At 42.2% G+C, this 20,956-nt stretch overlaps 1 protein-coding gene and 1 non-coding gene across 2 annotated transcripts; one reads left to right on the top strand and one right to left on the bottom strand.

The window, feature by feature from the left end:
* Positions 1 to 431: 431 nt before the first annotated feature.
* On the bottom strand, positions 432 to 503 carry TRNAF-AAA (transfer RNA phenylalanine (anticodon AAA)). Its single transcript has one exon. It is a non-coding gene; the product is annotated as a tRNA-Phe (tRNA).
* A 13,236-nt stretch (positions 504 to 13,739) lies between these two features.
* On the top strand, positions 13,740 to 20,683 carry TRIML1 (tripartite motif family like 1). The gene is made up of 6 exons (NM_001205868.1): positions 13,740 to 14,147; positions 14,585 to 14,680; positions 15,687 to 15,917; positions 17,593 to 17,615; positions 17,798 to 17,895; positions 20,133 to 20,683. Exons 1-6 carry the CDS (start codon positions 13,740 to 13,742, stop codon positions 20,681 to 20,683), a joined length of 1,407 nt encoding a protein of 468 aa, NP_001192797.1.
* The last annotated feature ends 273 nt before the right edge of the window (positions 20,684 to 20,956 follow it).

The following is a 20,956-nucleotide window of genomic DNA, read 5'->3' on the forward strand; positions in this document are numbered from 1 at the left end:
CACCAAACCCTCTTCTCCTTCAAATCACTCGCATTCTTTTCTAAGTATCCCTCCCTCCTCAGCCTCCATCTCTTTCCTTTTTCTACTCAGTCCTCATTTTTCGTTTAACATTTGATGCAGCCAAATTATGTGATGATTTTATCAATTATTTGGTCATTTATTCTTATTGTCCTGAGCTTTTATAATTTATATGATTTCATTCTGAGACAGGAAAACATAACCTTTGAATTGAAAGGTAAAACATCAAGCAAAATTCTCATGTCGTGGAGACATATGAGGTCTATCTTAGACTCTAAGAAAGAAAGTGAAGTCGCTCAGTCGTGTCCAACTCTTTGCAACCCCGTGGAGTGTCGGCTACCAGGGACCCCCGTCCATGGGATTTTCCAGGCAAGAATACTGGAGTGGGTTGCCATTTCATTCTCCAGGGGATCTTCCCGACCCAGGGATCGAACCTGGGTCTCCTGCATTTTAAGCAGATGCTTTACCATCTGAGCCACCAGGGAAGTCTAGACTCTAAGTAAATAGTAAATTATTCTGGAAGACCACATATTTAAACTAAGATAATTCTAGAAAGTGCTATGCAACACAATATGTTAAGCTCTTTTTATATCTGTATATTTCCCATGATCCTGTGAGAAACACTTTATCAATATGTTTTATAGCTGATAAAGCTGATCAGTAAAGAATTGGCCTGGAGTGTAGGAGATCTGGTTCGATCCCTGGGTCAGGAAGATATCCTGCAGAAAGAAATGGCAGTCCACTCCAGTATTCTTGCCTGGGAAATCACATACATAGAGGAGCCTGGGGTCACGAAGAGTCAAGCACAGCTTAGAGACTAAACCACCACCACCACCATTTCCCACCATCTTGTGAGAAACATTTTATCAATACATTTTATGGTTGATAAAGCTAATGATTTTGAGGTTGAGTAAGTGACCCAGAGCACTCAGTACAGAAAATTACAGATATTGGATTTGAATCACAACCAAGCTTTACAATACTTCCTTACTTCTAGTAACTAAAAATTTTTGCCAACTTATAAAAGAAAGTACCTCAAATTTAAATTAAAATTTATCACAAAGTACTTTCATAGGCCCCCAATAGTATAGTCAATATCTTTAAGTATTTCAATCATTTCACTTAAAAATCCACCGCCCCAACCCCTACCCAACCTCCCCCTGCCCAAACTTCTTAAGAGGCTCAGTGGTAAAGAATCCACCTGCCAACGCAGGACACTCTGGTTCGACCCCTAGTCCGGGAGGATCCCACGTGCTGCAGAGCAACTAAGCCCGTGTGCCGCAACTACTGAGCCAGTGCTCTGGAGCCCAGGAACCACAACTACTGAAACCCACGTGACCTAGAACCCATGCTCAGCAATGGCAGAAGCCAGCACATGAGAAGCCCTTGCACTGCAACTGGAGAGTAGCCCCCACTCGCCACAACTAGAGAAGAGCCTGTGCAGCAACAAAGACCCAGCACAGCCAAAAATAAATAAATAAAATTATTTTTTTAATAAAAATCTCCCCCAAGCATTAAATTCTTGTGATAAATTAAGCTTATAAAAATAGTAAACCTGGGTTCAGTTCAGTCACTCAGTCATGTCTGACTCTTTGCGACCCTGTGAACTGCCGCACACCAGTCTTTCCTATAATCCCCAACTCCCAGAGCTTGTTCAAACTCATGTCCATCAAGTCGGTGATGCCATCCAAACATCTCATCCTCTGTCATCCCCTTCTCCTCCTGTCTTCAACCTTTCCTAGTATCAGGGTCTTTTCCAATGAGTTAGTTCTTCGCATCAGGTGGCCAAAGTATTGGAGCTTCAGATTTAGCATCAGTCCTTCCAATGAATATTCAGGACTGATTTCCTTTGGGATTGACTGGTTTGATCTCCTTGCAGTCCAAGGGACTCTCAAGAGTCTTCTCCAATACCACAGTTCAAAAGAATCAATTCAGCGCTCAGTTTTCTTTCTAGTCCAACTCTCACATCCATACATAAACCCGTATGTATACATAAATCCATGGAGAAGGCAATGGCACCCCACTCCAGTACTCTTGCCTGGAAAATCCCATGGACAGAGGAGCCTGGTGGGCTGCAGTCCATGGGGTTGCTAGGAATCAGACACGACTAAGCGACTTCACTTTCACTTTTCACTTTCATTCATTGGAGAAGGAAATGGCAACCCACTCCAGTATTCTTGCCTGGAGAATCCCAGGGACAGAGGAGCCTGGTGGGCTGCCGTCTATGGGGTCACACAGAATCGGACACGACTGAAGCAACTTAGCAGCAGCAGCAGCATACATAAATCCATACAGTAAATCTGGAGTTTTTATATATTACAGTGCATTGTATATATTTGGTGCCTGTTATGTTGCTTCAGTCATGTCTGACTCTTTGCAACCCTATGGACTGTAGCCCACTGGGCTCTTTTGTCCACAGGATTTTCCAGGCAAGAATACTGGAGTGGGTTGCAGTACCCTTCTGCAAGGGATCTTCCCAACCCAAGGATCAAATCTGCATCTCTTGAATCTCCTGCCTTGGCAGGTGGGTTCTTTACCACTAGCACCACATGGGAAGCCCAATATATTTGGGTCTCTACTTAAATTCACAAATCTGAAATCAGTGTCTCAATTGTATATTTTAGATTACAATTATATGGCTATTACCATAAGCTATGTACTCTTAAACCTTAGAAATGACACTAAGTAGATGTTTAAGTGTTTAATATTTAATACATGTTTATGTGTTTAGTAGATGTAAACGTTAAGAGTGTGGTTATGATTGGTTAAAAGGTTAACCAACTAGGAGATAATTTGCTTCTTAGTTAAGTGAGTTTATATTTTGCTGGAAACTTCCACTGGGTTTGAGTGCTGGGGCTGCGGGTATCCAGGGTATTTATCAAGCAAACTGACATCTTACCTTCATTCTAATCAATCCCTTCCCAAGTGATTATTTTGCAGTTCCCTTTCACCCTTCACAGAGTGACATAATGACCAGATGCATCTGCCAGAATGATGATTAGGATCTTTTCAGAGACCCTGGTAGGGCTTTGAATTTTATTGACTATGTTAGCAGCCCTATAGCTTCCTATTCCTAAAACTGAATACAGTTTGCCTCCCCTCTCAGCAACATATACACGTAATTATAGGTTTTTACATGATTTTCTTCCTTGACTCAATAGAGTTCTCTCTTCTGAGGAAGGGGCTGTCTTGTGAGACTCTAATGTCTTATACAGAAAATCTGGGATTTCCTGGATCTCATTCAGAAAAGGAGAGCTTGCTTTTAACTCCTCTTGGAGGTTGCTATGCTAGATCTATGTAATAGAAGTTATAGCACAAACTCAGGAATGAGTTCTAAAGTGAAAATTAATTACTCCTTGTCAAAATGGGGTCTTTTTTTTTCTTTAAAAAACTTTTATTATTGTGAAGTGCTATACCTATACTTAAGAATTATTTTAAAAAATTATACTTAAGAATTATAGCTCAGTGATTATCAAAAAATGAATATCCATATGACCATACCCCAAAACAATATTATTATAGAACATTATCAACTTCTCAGATGCCACCCTCAGCCTCACCTAGTCACTGTTCATTCCTCCCCACAATGATAACAACTGTTGTTACTTGCATTTTTTAAAGATAAGTATGCATGCTTGAGATAGAAGTTTTACTGTAAAACAAAAATGAGGTCTTTGGGGCTCCCAAATCTCCATATTTGACAGATCAGGGATAGCAAAATGATTTCAATCTGTATGATTTTGAAAACCCAAGGTATTTAAAGAGGAAAGAATGATAAGAATGAATCCCTGAAATTTTAAAAGACAATTTTACCTTGAAATCTTTCATCTTCTCAGTGGTAAGCACCATGAGGCTTGTGTTCCTGAGACATAAAACAGATCTCACAAAAGAGCATCTGATGTCTCACACAGAACCTCTTCAGTTTTTCTTGGTAGATCTCACATATGCTAGCCTTTAAATCCATCATGTGAGGATTTTGCTGTCTCAGCCGTCATCCTCAGCTGCAGGTTACACCTCAGATCACTTATCTTGTACATTTATTTTATTTTTTATTCAAAAAAATTTTTGAATATGCCATGCAGTGTGCAGGATCTTAGTTCCCTGACCAGGGATCAAATCCGTGTCTCTACAATGGAAGGGCAGAGTCTTAACCACTGGACCTCCAGGGAAGTCCCTTCCCTTGCAAATTTCTTTATACTTAAAGCAGGTGCTGTAATCAGATTCCTTTCCAATTTCATAAGAGGCAATCACAGCAAGACTTGTGTCCACATTCAACGGCAAGTGGTTTCTTCAAATTGTGTGAACAGATAGAACAAGTCACCTCTTCCAGGAGATCTGGTAGAGCCAAGGCAGCCAGTGTCCTTTTGAGGAAGGCAGAGAGGGGTTAAGAAGAAAGAAATCTCACTTTAACCTGGTATTTTGCAAGATCAGAAATTTGTCTCAAAGTCAACTCATAATCACATTCTTATCTTCTCACTTAACGCTGTCTTTTGTCCCCACTGTTTTTCACATTTTAAGATTGAAGTATACTGATGTACAATATAAATTGAAGTGAAAGTGAAAGTGAGTCGCCCAATCGTGTCCAACTCTTTGCAACCCCGTGGACCAGTTCCCTCTGCAGGGAAGGGATTCTGCCCTTTGTTATTCCTTCAGGACAGCCCAGCAGTGGACCCAACAGAGGGACTCAACAAAAGGTCAGCTGAATAAATGAGACTTGAAAAGTCTAAAAAGAAAAAACTGAGGTCAAAAACTTTCTAAGAAACCAAGGAAAAATTCGAACTCCATACTGATTCCAAATTCCTGTTGCTGCTGCTAAGTCGCATCAGTCATGTCCGACTCTGTGCAACCCCATGGACTGTAGCCCACCAGGCTCCTCTGTCCATGGAATTCTCCAGGCAAGAATACTGGAGTGGGTTGCCATTTCCTTCTCCAGGGGATCTTTCTGACCCAGGGGTCGAATCTGGGTCTCCTGCTTTGCATGCAGATTCTTTACCAACTGAGCTACTAGGGAAGCCCCACAATATAAGTTACAGGTGTACAATATAAGGATTCATGATTTTTAAAGGTTATATTCCATTTATAGTTATTATAAAATATTGGCTTTAATTGCCATTCTTACCCCATTAAGTTGTGTGGGACTTCAATTCCTCTACCCAGAATGTTCTTCTCAGAATGTTACTCTCCATTCACATTCCTGCTGGTAATTCTTGTTTCTAAGACAAGGAGGTAGACGTATGATTTTGGTAAAAGGCAGGGTGAAAACATGACCAAGGAACCAGTCTGCATTGCGGTGGAACCCAGTCCTAGGGAGTAGTTTTTTTCACTAAAGTCCTGCTTCTCAAGTTTCACTGCTTATTGGAGTCTTCTGGAGAGCTCTAACAATTGTGATGCCTAAAGCTGTGGCTTCCAAACTTTACAGTTCATCCGTGTCAAGAGGAGATCTTGTTAAAACAGGGATTGCTAGGCTCCACCCTAGAGGTTTTCATTCAGTAAGTCTGGGGTGGTGCTCAAGAATTTATATTTTCAACAAGTTCAACATGATGTTGAGAAGTACTGTACCAGTTAGGGCACTGTTGTTCAGTTCCTAACTCATGTCTGACTCTTTGTGACCCTCTTCTCTTTTTGCCTCCAATTTTTCCCCGCATCAGGGTCTTTCTCAATGAGTTGGCTCTTTGCATCAGGTGGCCAAAGTATTGGAGCTTCAACTTCAAGTATCAGTCCTTCCAATGAATAATCAGGGTTGATTTCCTTTAGGACTGACTGGTTGGATCTCTTTGCAGTCCCAGGGACTCTCAAGAGTCTTCTCCAGCACCATAATTGGAAAGCATCAGTTCTTCATTGCTCAGCCTTCTTTATGGTTCAACTCTCACATCCGTGCATGACTGCAGGAAAAACTATAGGTTGACTGAACGGACTTTGTCGGTAAAGTGATGTCTCTGATTTTAATACACTGTCTAGGTTTGTCATAACTTTCCTTCGAAGAAGCAAACATATTTTAATTTTATGTCTAAACCAAGTCAATCAGAACCTCTGGAGGTAATCTATAGGCTACAGGTTTTGTGTAACTCACCAGGTGAATATATACAATTAAGTTTGAGAACGACGACTCTAATAAGATACTGAAAGGATTTAAAAAGAAACATTTTGGAGCATCTATATGGTTGCATATATAAAACCTCAATGACCTAGCCTAACCTGTGACCGTGAACCATGCTTTGTGTCCCCAGCTGCTTTGCCAGGAAAGATTCGATCTTTTGGGGATGCTCCTCCACAAGCATTTCTAAAAGTCTTTTTTTGTTTGTTTGTTTTTTAACCTTCCCTTTAACAGCTCCTTAAGGGTGCTTAGCACTTAGTTCTTGTACTTGCAGCAATTTTCGTCAAGCACACTTAAACACAGTACCTGATTATTGTCATGAATTACTATAATTCATGAATTCCCAGCTATGCCTAAGACCTCCAACTCTAGGATTCTCCCAACTATAATTCATGCCCTAGCCCAACAGGTATTTTCTTAGATCTTTGCACCTCAATATCCAAGAAAGGGCAAGGGTGGTGAGGAAAAGTGTCATTTTGTTTTTCTCAAGAGATTCCACTTGCTCTCTTAAGCTATGTCATAAGCTTAACCTCTTAGGAACTTAACCTCTGTGGCTGCAATCAATAAACATGGGCGGAGCGCCACCTGGCAGTATCTAGCACCAATTACCATTGGATAGTTGGAGGGGGAGACACCCCATTGACCTTCAGTGTTTGATTTGACTGGATCTTTGCACAACCAACAAAGCTGCTTTTGGTCACAGTTGTATACTCCTCGAGTTTAAAGTTTGTGGCTCATTCAATCCTGTGGAAATGGAAGTACAGCTCTGTGGGTAGTAGCAGGGACTCTGGAGTAAGGCAACAGGGATGCCCTAGTGGTGCAGTGGTAAGGAATATACCTTGGGTTTGATCCCTGGGTTGAGAAGATCCCCTGGAGAAGGAAATGGCAACCCACTCCAGTATTCTTGCCTGGGAAATCCCACGGACAGAGGAGCCTGGTGGGCTATAGTCCATGGGGTTGCAAAAGAGTCAGACACAACTTCTCAACTAAACAACAACTGGAGTTAAGCCACCTTGAATATCTAGGGCAAGGTTCACAAGCAAGGTTTGTTTTCTCATCTGTAAGTGGGACTAGAACTAATATATACCTCCTCCCATCACTTCATGGGAAATAGATGGGGAAACAGTGGAAACGGTGTCAGACTTTATTTTTGGGGGCTCCAAAATCACTGCAGATGGTGACTGCAGCCATGAAATTAAAAGACGTTACTCCCTGGAAAAAAAGTTATGACCAACCTAGATAGCATATTCAAAAGCAGAGACATTACTTTGCCAACTAAGGTCCGTCTAATCAGGGCTATGGTTTTTCCAGTGGTCATGTATGGATGTGAGAGTTGGACTGTGAAGAAGGCTGAGCACCGAAGAATTGATGCTTTTGAACTGTGGTGTTGGAGAAGACTCTTGAGAGTCCCTTGGACCTCAAGGACATCCAACCAGTCCATTCTGAAGGAGATCAGCCCTGGGATTTCTTTGGAAGGAATGATGCTAAAGCTGAAACTCCAGTACTTTGGCCACCTCATGCGAAGAGTTGACTCATTGGAAAAGACTCTGATGCTGGGAAGGATTGGGGGCAGGAGGAGAAGGGGACGACAGAGGATGAGATGGCTGGATGGCATCACTGACTCGACGTACGTGAGTCTGAGTGAACTCCGGGAGTTGGTAATGGACAGGGAGGCATGGCGTGCTGCAATTCATGGGGTCGCAAAGAATCGGACACGACTGAGTGACTGAACTGAACTGAACTGAACTGAGGGCCACTGGGAGCATTAAGTAAAAATATAAAAAGTGTTGAGAAGGAATCCCTGGTAGTCCAGGGATTAAGACTCTGTGTTCCCACTGTGAAGTATTAGTTGCTCAATTGTGTAACAGGAGGGAAAGGGACAGGGCTTCAATTGGTAGAGAATCTGCCTGCAATGCAAGAGACCTGGGTTCCATCCCTGGGTTGGGAAGATCCCCTGGAGAAGGAAATGGCAACACAATCCAGTATTCTTGCCTGGGAAATCCCATGGACAGAGGAGCCTGGCGGGCTACAGTCCATGGGGTCGCAAGACACAACTTAGCGACTAAATCACCACCAGCACCACAACTTTTGAAAAAATGACATAGCCCAAGGACACAATAAAACTGATTAGAATCAAATGGGACCAAGATGGCAGACAAGACTAGATCTTAATCCTCAATCAACAAAGCAAAATGATGCACCCAGAGATCCCATGACAGTTCTAGGCACTGTTAAAAGACCAAGGAGTGGGCGGTGGCCCAAATCCTGGAAATCTCCAAAATAGTTGGAATAATCCTCCCCCTATAAAAACAAATCACACCAAATTTCACAGTGCATTCACCCTCTGCAATGGCCCACACTCTGTCTGTGGAATGTGTTTCTCTCTGTATCTGAATAAATCCAGTTCTCACATTTTACTTTGTCTCTCACTGAATTCTTTCTGTGATGAGACATCAACAACCTGAGCTTCATTAGGTCCTGAAACCAGGTACTGCGGGTTTTGGCTGGGCTCAAGTCCCAGCCACGTGGGTACAAGTCTCAAACAGGGTTTTGGCTGGGCTTGAGTCCCAGCCGTGTGGTGTTAAGTCCCAAACTGGGTTTTGGCTGGGTTTGAGTTCCAAACTGAGGTAAACGGTTTCATCTGTGAGTGCTGTATGTTCTCAGTTGCTCAGCTGTATCTGACTCTTTGCAACCCCATGGACTGTAGCCCGCCAGGCTCCTCTGTCCATCAAATTCTCCAGGCAAGAATACTGGAGTGAGTTGCCATTTCCTTCTCCAGGGGATCTTCCCGACCCATGAATCTCACCTCAATCTCCCACATTACAGGCAGATGTTTTTACTGTCCGAGTCACCAGGGAAGCCCCATTGTGAAGGAGTGGAGTTTCATCCCTGGTTTGGGAACTACGATCCCTCAAGCTGTACACGTGGCCACAAACAACAACAAAAAAAATGGATAGAGAGAGAATGGTGTTTGGCAAAGAGCCAAAGTTCTCATTTTATACTAGCTACTCTCATTCTTTTTTCCCCTAAAGATAACTGTTTTTTTGGTGTGAGAATCTTAGGAATAAACGTTAATAATTCCTTGAGAAAAGCAGACCTTCCCATTAAAAAGATGAGGAAGCAACATATACACACAAAAGCATCTGTTTCCTTACCTATAAAATACATGTCTATGTGAGATAATTGTTTTTCTAATTTACTGGGTATACTACACCTGGAACATAAAGATGTTTAATAATTCCTGGAGGATTAAGTGATAGGCATCTCCTAAAGAGTGTCACATGATAAAAGCAAGACATAAAACTAGCGACCTTGGGGAGGGAGGTGGAAGGGACGTTCAGGAGGGAGCGGACATATGTATACCTATGGCTGATTCATGTTGCTGTTCGGCAAAAACCAACACAATACTGTAAAGCAATTATCCTTCAATTAAAAATAAATAAATTAAAAAAAAACTAGTTACTTTTGCATTCTCTTTTTTCAATCTAGCATTATCCTTTACCAATATTAAATCCTGTTTGCATGGTACTCAAAATTATTTATCTGTAATAATCTCAAATCCCATCCTCCCCATTAAAAAAGGGGAAAGAGCGGGGATATATATGTGTACTTATGGCTGATTCATGTCGTTATACAGCAGAAACAGACACATCAATGTAAAGCAATTATCCTCCAATGAAAAATGAATTTTAAAGAATAATTTAAAAAAAAAGATTGGAACCGAAAAAACAAATAAAATGGAGAGGGAAGTTAAACTATAACTCCTTTTTCTTAATAGTCCAACCTAAATTTAGACTATGTCTTTTTATCCTTATTTTTCACTATTTGTTCGAACTGCTTTTTAAAAATTTTCCTGCTCAGGCTTCCTAACTCAGATGTTTTTCTTCTTTTCCTTGGCTTCCCTTTTTATCTCTTTAGAAGATAAAGTACATAAAGCATTCAGCACAAAGCCCGGAACAAGTACATTTTCAACAGTTGACTTTTCTTAACGTAAAGGGATGAACAAATAAAGGGTTTATTCTCCAGAAAAACAAACAAAACACCTCAGCCTAAATTCTCACATAAGACGTATAAATTGTCAGAGCTCTGGAAGGCAACTCTCAGCCTCCGACCTTGGTAACTCAGCAGGAGCTGCTGGGTTACAACTTTGAACGGAGTGTGAATTTTTAGCACTAGCTCCCTCCCCTCTGATCTGCCCTCCAGGTGTAGTGGGTAGAAACAACAGGCTACCTAGAAAGAATAACAAAGGCGAATATTTACAAGCCAAACAGGGTCTTTTAATATGTCTTAGATAAAGAGAATGTTACAATCTATATTTTTTGTTATGATAATACCTTGACCCACTGTCAGATCCTGTATTTTATTCTTCAAATATCCCCACAGCTTTCTCACTTCTAAATAGTAGCTTATTCCTTTATTTGAAATGTGCCTAAGCCGTTAGTTTAAAGGTTCAGGTCAAATGAAGTTTTCCCTGGTTTTTCATCAAGAAGGAAATATTTCTTCTACAAAAATGCCAAAGCAGTCAAGAAATTTAAATTCTACCACCTTTTTTTTTTTTTTAAGGCTCTTTTTACATGCCTTACAAGATCTTCCGGGATCAGGGGCTGAATCTTCAACGTTGGCAGTGTCAGCGTGGAGTCCTAACCACTGGACCACCTGGGAACTCTTAGCCCTCCCTGTGTCTTTGAGGTTCCTCTTTTCTGTGTGTTTCACACCTAGCTGCAAGTGGGTGATAGTTGTGACTGCGGACCTCTTGAGTTACCTCTTGGTTACCTCTGCAGGAGGAGACAGGCCAGAGAAGCAGCTGTTTGAGTTGTTAATCTCAGAAATCCTGTCTGGCTGTACAGGGCTCGAAGCGTTGGTATAATGGGTTTTGGGAAGGCTGGCCCACTCTATAAACTTCATCTTGAATTAAATCTAATCAAGGTGTTCAGACAGAAGGTAAAGAAGTCTGCTTTCCCAATAGTGAGTGTGTAGCCATTGATTGCAGATGCTTATCACAGGATCACACCATAATGAGAGCTCTCTAATTTCCTTCTGAAAGACACTTGAGCCAGTAAGTAAGTGGGACTTCCCTAGCAGTCCAGTGGTTAAGACCCAGCATTGCCAATGCAGGTAGCTTGGGTTCAATCTTGGACTGGGAACTAATATTCTATGTGCTACAAGGCGTGGCCAAAATAAATAGAAATTATTTTTTAAAAGAAGACAATAAGCAAGTTGCAGCATAGTGTAGACAGAAAAGAATGACAGGCAGGAGGGAGACCCAGCTTCCTAGCCCAGGCTTGACTCCTACACTAAGTATTCAGGGAACTAACACAATTTATTAGTCTCCATTTCTTCATCATCTTTAGAAGGTGGTTGGACTGTATGACCTCTTGGCTTCCAGTTAGACAGAAGATTGTGATTCTACAACAATATGGTTCCCCTACCTATTCATCTGAAACTTATTTACAGGGAAACTGAGTCCTTTCTATGAGCAAAAGGTTCTTTTAGTCAGTGATGAATAAGATATGGTTATTGTGTTGAGTTACGGAAGGGGTTTATTTGGAAGAGGGAAGTGGGATGAAACAGATCAGTGTGAGTCGACTCAGAACACGAGAGTCCCCTCATTCCAAACTGGAATACGGGCTCTGTGATGAAGGGCTTATTCTAATAATTCTGGTCAGTGTGAAAGACTCTGAGTTTGTGTGGGAAATTAACAGATCGACTGTACATGGTAACATAAATCCTTTTCCCAGAGATGGCAATTCATGGCAGTGTAGTTTTTATCTCATGTATGTGTGTGTTTGCAAGACCCTTACTCAAGACTAATTTCTAACAGTATTTTGAAGCTGTGCCCCTAATTTCTAGCCTATAAGAAATCTGAACACTAGATATTTCATGACCCCAAACTTTGGTATAACTCTTTGCTCTGGTGCTTCTTTTTTCTAGCATAAATTCTCACTCCAGTCATTCCCATATACATATGATTAAAACATTAATGACTTTAGAAAAATGAGTTTTGACTAGGAGGATGGAAGGTGGAGGCAGAATCATTTCAGGCTTGAAAACGTCTTTTGACAAAAGTTCAGGATAAGGAAACATTTAACATCTTGTTGGAGATGATTGGGAAAGAAGAATCAGTTGGGAGCATGAATGTCAGAAAGAAATTATTAGGATAACACGAGTATGGAGAACCATGAAAGGTTGCCAAGTTGGAGACTGAGAAGAGAAAAATAGAAATAAAGTATGATGAACATGATGGGGGTATAGAGCTGGTTAGACTCTGAGGAAGAGCTTTTAAGATTCCACTTCCTGGTATGCAGGGAGTGGAGGACGTGCCATGACAAGACTCGATTCTTCTGAACATATGACAGCAAATGTATAGGATTCAGCACTAATTTCAGAGGTGGTTGTACACAGTCTGCAAATCGAACATTTAATTTTTTCATCAGTATAAAAATAACATCTACATACTTAATTTCTGTACAGTAAGAAGTGATGAGGTTTAAGAAGGTCTAGTTTAAAAATTTTCAAAGGGTGAAAAGAAATGGGCAAAATTATGTTTTATCCTGAAATACAATTTCTTTCCATCCACTCCACAGTGTCATGGCTCCCCATGGCAAGTTCCAACAACAAAGATGTTCTTGGTGCTTTCTGTGGTGGCAGAGAGGTGAGTATCATAGTCTGTAGGGCAGAGCAATACATGTAACTCTAGTAATCCACTGTACATCAAAAGTCAGGGAATGCTTCAGTGGCATTAGTCTCAATTGGGGGAATAAATAAAATTAAATCAAAGGACACAGTACCTGATAAAGGAGTGAAAAGCTTGTAGGCTCTGGTCAAAGAAAGAAAAGGCCCTAAAGAGAGAAGGAATGTATACTATAGTTTTCTTCCTTCAGTATCTCAACTAGATTCCATTAGTGGAAAGATTTGGCTGAGACTCCAATTCCGATATTATCAGAGATCATTATAATTTAAATCTCTGTACTGGTTTATACCAAATTACCCAACCCTCCGAAGAAGGCAATGGCACCCCACTCCAGTACTCTTGCCTGGAGAGTCCCATGGATGGAGGAGCCTGGTGGGCTGCAGTCCATGGGGCCGCTAGGAGTTGGACATGACTGAGCGACTTCGCTTTCACTTTTCACTTTCATGCACTGGAGAAGGAAATGGCAACCCACTCCAGTGTTCTTGCCTGGAGAATCTCAGGGACGGGGGAGCCTGGTGGCTGCCATCTATGGGGTCACACAGAGTCGGACACGACTAAAGTGACTTAGCATAGCCTACCCAACCCTCCAGCCTAAAACCAATGTGTCTCAGTGGTTTGATGGTACTATTTATACATAGTAATCAACTCTTGAAATGACAACTCTTAGCAGCAAGTATCCTCAGAATCCAGCATGTGGCTTGCATGACATTCCTTAAAAGTTTGGGGTTGATGATGAACCCAGCATACAGGAGTTCCAAATTAAGTCATAATTGGCTTTGTGTCAATGGGTGAAATTAGTCACAGAGGAGAGTAAGAATTTTGTGTAATAACAACATAGCAAAATGATTACCTACTTGTTACTCGAAACAATAGACTCTGGGGGAGCATTTTCAAATCCCAGAATAGAGACTTGCTGAGATGTCCTTCTTTGAGAAAATGTCTACAGCAGATCTGATGGAGAATCTCAGGGAGGAGCTGACCTGTTTCATCTGCTTGGACTATTTCACCAGCCCAGTGACCACCGAGTGTGGGCACAGCTTTTGTCTGGTGTGTCTCCTGAGAAGCTGGGAGGAACATAACACCCCCTTGTCATGTCCTGAGTGCTGGAGGACCTTGGAGATCCCGCATTTCCAGCCCAATGAGCGTCTGGGGAGGCTGGCTGGCATCGGCAAGCAGCTCAGATCCCAGGTCCTGCAGAGTGAGGGCAACCAGGGCAGCTACGAGAGGATGCTGGCTGCCACCAGGATGTTGTCTGACAAGGAGCCGGGGGGCCACAACTTCTTAACCCAAGGCCACGGAGTAAACAGAATGAATCTCTCCAGTGAGGCTGAGGAGCATCACAAAGTAAGATGGGAGGCTCGATATGAATTTCAGAACACAAATCAGATTCTATCACATAAGGTGATGTTAGTTGCTCAGTTATGTCCGACTCTTTGCCCACCAGGTTCCTCTGTCCATGGGGTTCTCCAGGCAAGAATACCGGAGTGGGTTGCCATGCCCTTCTCCAGGGGATCTTCCTGACCCAAGGATCAAACCCGGATCTCCCACCTTGCAGGCAGATTCTTTACTGTCTGAGCCACCAAGGAAGCCCCAACTGCCATAATATTTTCTATGGGTAACAGTCATGGGTGTTAGTCTCCAGGCACCATATCACAAATCTGGGCATGGATCCTTTTTCCCCTTTTGATCTAAAGTCTCAGTCATCTTGTTAGTGGTCCTCAAGACCCCTTCATGACCTGGTGCTCTGCTCATTTACCACAAAGAGTTTGTTTCTATTGCAGGAGAAACTCCAGGAAATACTAGACATTTTGTGTAAAAAGAGAAAGGAAACAGAGGTTATATTAAACCATGAGAAGGAGAGAGTGATATTGTGTAAGGTCAGTATCTGTTTTACTTTTCCATTTTGTATGTGATTCTACAAGAGGGCATAGAGGGATGCTTCACGGAGCATCAGAAGGAAATGACAGAATTTACCATCTCCAGTGCTGCAGTGTGGAGTATCCTTGCTCTGGGCTGCCTACCTCTGTTTGTCCATCTGAAGACTCAGCTCAATTCTCCCATCGCCTGGCTGGCTTATTTTTCCCTTCTTTGTACCTATACCACATGGTGGCTACCTATATGTCTGCTCTGATTATAATTATGAAATATATGTTATAGATATATCATATAGAATGGAAACTGATTGAAAAAAAGAATATCTCAAATGATTTAGGGGAAAAAGGGCAGATAAAAAAGAAACAAAGAGGAAGGAAAATTGAAGCAAAATACGGTGCGGATTGGTACACCTGAACAAGAGCTCGAGGTTAGCTGCAGACTAGAATTTAAGCTGTATAGCAAAAAGCAGAACTAAATGTCTAATTAGATTTTTTAAAAGCATGTTTTTGATTATCTCAATAACCTCTGACTTCTTACATGGGAGCATTGGTGATGTTCATTTCTATTCCTAGTATGTGATCCATTGTCTACTTTCATTGACTAAATGTTTGATGAATAAATGAATGCATGCTTCCCCCACCTTAATTTTTGTCCTAACTTTATTTTGCTTTACTTTTAAAAAATAATAGTACTCATCACCACCTATCATAATTTGCTTGTTTATTTTTTGTTGCTTCCACTAGAATGACAATCTCCTAGGAGTAGAATTTTTGATTTTTTTTTTTTACTACTATAAGCTACAACACACAGCTCCTAAAATATCAAACTATCCACCTAGCTAGTCAACAGAATGTATGTGTTATGTGTCAGGTTTCAAGAATTATCACAGTGAAACTCTAGGACTTTGTAAGAGTTAAAAATCTACTTAAGTGATTCTGTGACTAACTTTACTGTCCGTGTGTGTGTGTGTGTGTGTGCGCGCGTGTGTGCATGCTGGTGTGACGGCAGGAAGAGACAAAGACCTGTAAGCAGGTTGTCCTGTCAGAATATGCAAAAATGCACCAGTTCCTGAAGGAGGAGGAGCAGCTGCAGCTGCAGCTGCTGGAAATGGAGGAACGAGAGAACCTGAAGAAACTGCGGGACAATGAAATCAGGCTGACCCAGCAGATGCGAAGCCTGAGCAAAATGATGGAACAGATAGAGTCCACGTGTCAGAACTCGATTATAGAGTCTTTCGAGGTAAGAACATTGGAGAAACGAATGAAAAAAAAAAAACCCTTATGTCATCTATCATATTTCAAGTTGCACAGAATAAAGTTTTCTTTATTTACTTGAAAAATTAAGTTCTGGCCCCCCAAGAAAACTTTCTTAAAGAATGACTGTTCTCTGTATAGTGTAAATAAAATTTTGAAGAGGAAAAGGAAAAAAAGAGGAATGTCCATCCAAACAAGTCAAATTATGACTCCAATTTTTTTGTGTACCTGCCTTATTGCAATCTCAGCTTTGCCAAATATTTTATATTTAATGAACATTGTGTACTGGGCACTTTAAATTACATCTTCAAAAAGACCCGATGAGGTTAAATACTATTATTTAACTATTATGATATTTAACTATTATGATATTTAACTATTATGATATTTACTATAGGTGATTGGTAGTGATAAAACGGGTTGAAGTGAAGTGAAGTTGCTCAGTCGTGTCTGACTCTTTGTGACCCCACGGACTGTAGCCCACCAGGCTTCTCCATCCATGGGATTCTCCAGGCAAGAATACTGGAATGGGTTACCATTTCCTTCTCCAGGGGATCTTCCCAACCCAGGGCTCAAACTCGGGTCTCCCGCATTGGAGGCAGACGCTTTAACCTCTGAGCCACCAGGGAAGCCCTAAAACGGGTTAATGGAGGCAGTTATTTTGTTTTCTTTTAACTTTTTATTTCATATTGGAGTATAGCCCATTAACAATGTTATGATAGTTTCAGGTGAACAGCAAAGGGACTCAGCCATCCATATATATGTATCCATTCTCCCCAAAACTCGACTTTCATCCAGGTAATAGTGGCAGTTATTTAGTAGTTCAGATAATTTGCCTGTCAAATAGCTAGTAGGTGATAGAACCCATGTATTTGTGTACTGAGTCCACATTCCTCACCATCTTTCCTCTACTAACTTTCTAGGCTACTATTGAGTTCTTTGGGACCTTTCTAAACATAAGCTGTGTTCCAGTTTCCTGTTTCCAGCTTCAAATCACTTTCCTAGACTAGCTCCCCAGAATGCTGCTGTTTAATTTATTGCCTTCCCAATAAGCCAGTTCAGGCTTTCTAGGTGGCACTGCTGGTAAAAAAAACCTGCCTGCCAATGCAGAAGACCTAAGAGACCTGGGTTCCATCCCTGGGTCAGGAAGATCCCCTGAAGGACAGCACAGCAACCCACTCCAGTATTCTTGCCTGGAGAATCCCATGGACAGAGGAGCCTGGTGGGCTACAGTCCCTGGGGTCGCTAAGAGTCGGACACGACTGAAGTGAGACTTAGCACGTACAATAACCCAGTCTAACCATACACAGGCTTAGTTTCACCTCTCACAAAGCTACTTCCCTTTGCTTATTTCTACCTCCCAGAGACATCATTAGATAAAAAGGCCAATAGTTTGACTCCTTTCTCAGCCAAGTTCTGTTGACAAAGGATGGTATGAGAAAAAGAGATCTTTAGTTATTGTGAGAAACATTTCACATTCACAAGCACTCATCCTAGAAGAAGTTCAAGACTTTTTTCTGCCACACGATCTCCCATTCAAAGTATTCTTGAGCCATGGGAAGGGGACTCTATGAAATCTGCAAAGGACTGTATTCAAAATGGACTGTCTTTGCTAGCGCTCAGAGTGCAGAAAACTAACTTTCTTTCTTTTATACCCTTAGGATGTGAGAGGAATACTGGAAAGGTAGGTTTTTCTTCTGTGTTCAGTCGTGTAAGGAATGGGGTGGTGGTGCTGATACAATAGGTTTTCAGAGAGGGGATGAAAGTGTCCGTGCTGTTGGGGCAGAAAGGGCTGGATTCTCACGTTGGAGCAGGTCATGCGGTCTGTGCGGAGGAGACCAAGTGACCGTCTCTGCCCTCCCGTAGGAGCGAGCCCCTCTTGCTTCAGTGTCCGGAGGCCATCAGCACGGAGCTGACTCTGTGCCACATCACAGGAATGAGGGAGATGCTAAGAAAATTCAGCAGTAAGTCAGCATGATTTGTCAACCCTCTAGGGGCTTTCAGAGTTGATGGGTGCAGGGTGGGCACAGACCATCTCTGCTGGAATGGGCAGAAGCACTGAGACTTGACTGATGTTTGATCTGACTTTGTTTTCTGTCTGAGTCCTGCTCCTTCCTCTGTTTGCATGGTCCTGTTTTGTCCATCCTGTCTCCTTGTACATGCACACACACAGACCTCCTCAGGGGGTTCTGCGTTGCTCCCTCTGTTCTTGTGAGGATAAAAGCTGATCTAAACTCTTAAATCTCAGTGAGGGAACATTCAAAGAACTATCCTTTTAGAATGCTCCAAATATTTACACTGGCTAAGACTTAGAGAGGTGAGCACTAGGTTTCACCTTTTATCTTGTTGACAATCTGACCTTCAGAGAAAGGCCTAATGGATGCTGGACTCAACAGATATTTGAGAAGTGCCTACTATGTGCTATAGTAGGGACTGTGCTCTTAGGTTCTGTGGTGCAAAGTGGTAAAGAACCCACATGCCAATGCATAAGAGAGACATAAGAGGCACGGGTTTGATCCCTGGGTCAGGAAGACCGCTGGAGGAGGGCATGGCAACCCAGTCCAGTATTCTTGCCTGGAGAATCCCATGGATAGAGGAGCCTGGCAGGCTACGGTCCATAGGGTTGCACAGAGTCAGACACAACTGATGCGACTTAGCACACATGCAGCACGCATGCACATATTTACAATGATGAATGAGACATTTACTTCTGCTTTTGTAGATCTTACAGTGAGATTGAGGAGACTGATGTTAATCAAACAGATAGTGATGATTGGGATTTGATCTACAAAGAAAAGTATAAAATGATATGATGGGGGTGCCTGATCTTGTCTGGATAATCAATGATAGTTACTCCCAGGAGGCTGGGAGAGGTGGTCTCTCACGGGGTTCAAAACGAGTTTCATCGAATGATCATTGGCAGTTGCAATATATCTGTGCTCAGTCAGGTCCGACTCTTTGTGACCCCATGGACTGTAGCCCACCAGGCTCCTCTGTCCATGGGATTCCTCAGGCAAGAATACTGAAGTGGGTTGCCATTGCCTACTCCAGGCAAATCTTCCAGATCCAGAGATCCAACCTGTGACTCTTGTGTCTCCTACATGAGCAGGCAGATTCTTTACCACTAGCGCCATCTGGGGAGCCCTAACTCATAGGAAGTTATTAATACATTTAAGCTTGAGATAATGAAAAATGCGGATTAGGAATTGCTATTCAAACACTCGGCAACTTTGTAATCTTGGCCCAGTTTCCTAACCTCTACAAACCTCAGTATTTTTTTCTTTTATAAAAATGGAAAGAAGATAATAATATTTGCCATGATTAAATGAGATAATGTACAGAAAATGCCTGGCACCAAGTAGTTCAGTAACCGATAACTTTTTCTCCCACTCAAACTCAAGAACCATAACCAACCCTGGCTAAAACAAATACAAATGACAAAAGATATGACCTGTGTGGATAAACAGCTCTTAGTTCTACAAGTGTCTTTTTTTTTTTTTAATTTTATTTTATTTTTAAACTTTACAATATTGTATTAGTTTTGCCAAATATAGAAATGAATCCACCACAGGTATACCTGTGTTCCCCATCCTGAACCCTCCTCCCTCCTCTCTCCCCATACCCTCCCTCTGGGTCGTCCCAGTGCACCAGCCCCAAGCATCCAGTATTGTGCATCGAACCTGGACTGGTGACTCGTTTCATACATGATATTATACATGTTTCAGTGCCATTCTCCCAAATCTCCCCACCCTCTCCCTCTCCCACAGAGTCCATAAGACCGATCTATACGAAACAGAACCACTTCCACTCCATTATCAGAGATCCAGTATCATTCTCCACATGATTTATTGGTTTCCTTTTAGAGATCCACTCTCTATGTTTTGTGATACAGTAAAAGAAGGGTCTCAGAGACACTGTTCCAATTAGGACAAAAATTCCCACCACCGTCACCTAAATTAAATTTTAAACAATAGGACTAGGGGCTTCCCTCGTGATCCAGTGGTTAAGACTCCATGCTTCTATTGCAGGGGTTATGGGTTCTGTCTCTGGTAGGGGAACTAAGATTCTGCATGCTGAGTGGCTCAGTCAGAAAAAAAAAAAAAAAAAAAGGACTAGATACTAAGACCTTAATTTAAATTCCACATACGTAAGAGAGTTTTCTAGAATGCAAATGGGGATTCATTCTTTTCTCCTTTTGCAGCGGATATAACCCTAGATCCAGCCACAGCCAATGCCTACCTAGTCTTGTCTGAGGATCTGAAAAGTGTGAAACATGGAGGAATCCGACAGCAGTTGCCTGACAACCCTGAAAGATTTGACCAGTCTGCCACGGTGCTGGGCACTCAGGTCTTCACCTGCGGGAGACACTACTGGGAGGTAGAAGTAGGCAACAAGACCGAGTGGGAGGTGGGCATCTGTAAGGACTCAGTGAGCAGGAAGGGGAATCTCCCCAAGCCTCCTGGGGACCTCTTCTCACTTATAGGCTTAAAGATTGGCGATGATTATAGTCTTTGGGTCTCATCACCTTTGAAAGGCCAACACGTCAGAGAGCCAGTGCATAAGGTTGGCATTTTCTTAGACTATGAGTCCGGACATATAGCGTTCTACAACGTGACAGACGAGTCCCTCATCTACAGCTTCCCTCCAGCCTCTTTCCAAGAGGCTCTCAGGCCCATCTTCTCCCCTTGTCTCCCAAACGAAGGGACCAACACAGGCCCTCTTGTCATCTGCTCGCTGAATCACCACGTCTGAGGGAGACGCCCTCAGCCTTCTCGGAGAGTGAGGTCTAAGACCAACTGTAACTATTCATTAGGATGATTAATGCATTGATAGTATTAACATCAGGTGATCTGAAAGAAAGCACCGCCCCGCCTCCCACAACCCTCAAGAGTTTCCATTGTCTTGAGCTCCCACTGAACAGCCAAATTGGATAATCAACTTCTAACACCAATAGGAGAAAGCTGACTTTATCCTGTCTTGAATCAAATTCATTATCTAGACTGCCCCCTATATGTGCTGATCACT

Source organism: Bos taurus, chromosome 27 (assembly GCF_002263795.3).
Source record: "Bos taurus isolate L1 Dominette 01449 registration number 42190680 breed Hereford chromosome 27, ARS-UCD2.0, whole genome shotgun sequence".
Classification (NCBI taxonomy): Eukaryota; Metazoa; Chordata; class Mammalia; order Artiodactyla; family Bovidae; genus Bos; species Bos taurus.

What these genes read in the sequence shown, in the direction of transcription:
- TRIML1 (NM_001205868.1), top strand. Translation starts at nt 13,740, where the DNA reads ATGTCTACAGCAGATCTGATGGAGAATCTCAGGGAGGAGCTGACCTGT. An exon ending in AGAGAGTGATATTGTGTAAG is followed by an intron (nt 14,681 to 15,686) that starts GTCAGTATCTGT and finishes GTGTGACGGCAG; the next exon opens with GAAGAGACAAAGACCTGTAA. An exon ending in GATGCTAAGAAAATTCAGCA is followed by an intron (nt 17,896 to 20,132) that starts GTAAGTCAGCAT and finishes CTCCTTTTGCAG; the next exon opens with CGGATATAACCCTAGATCCA.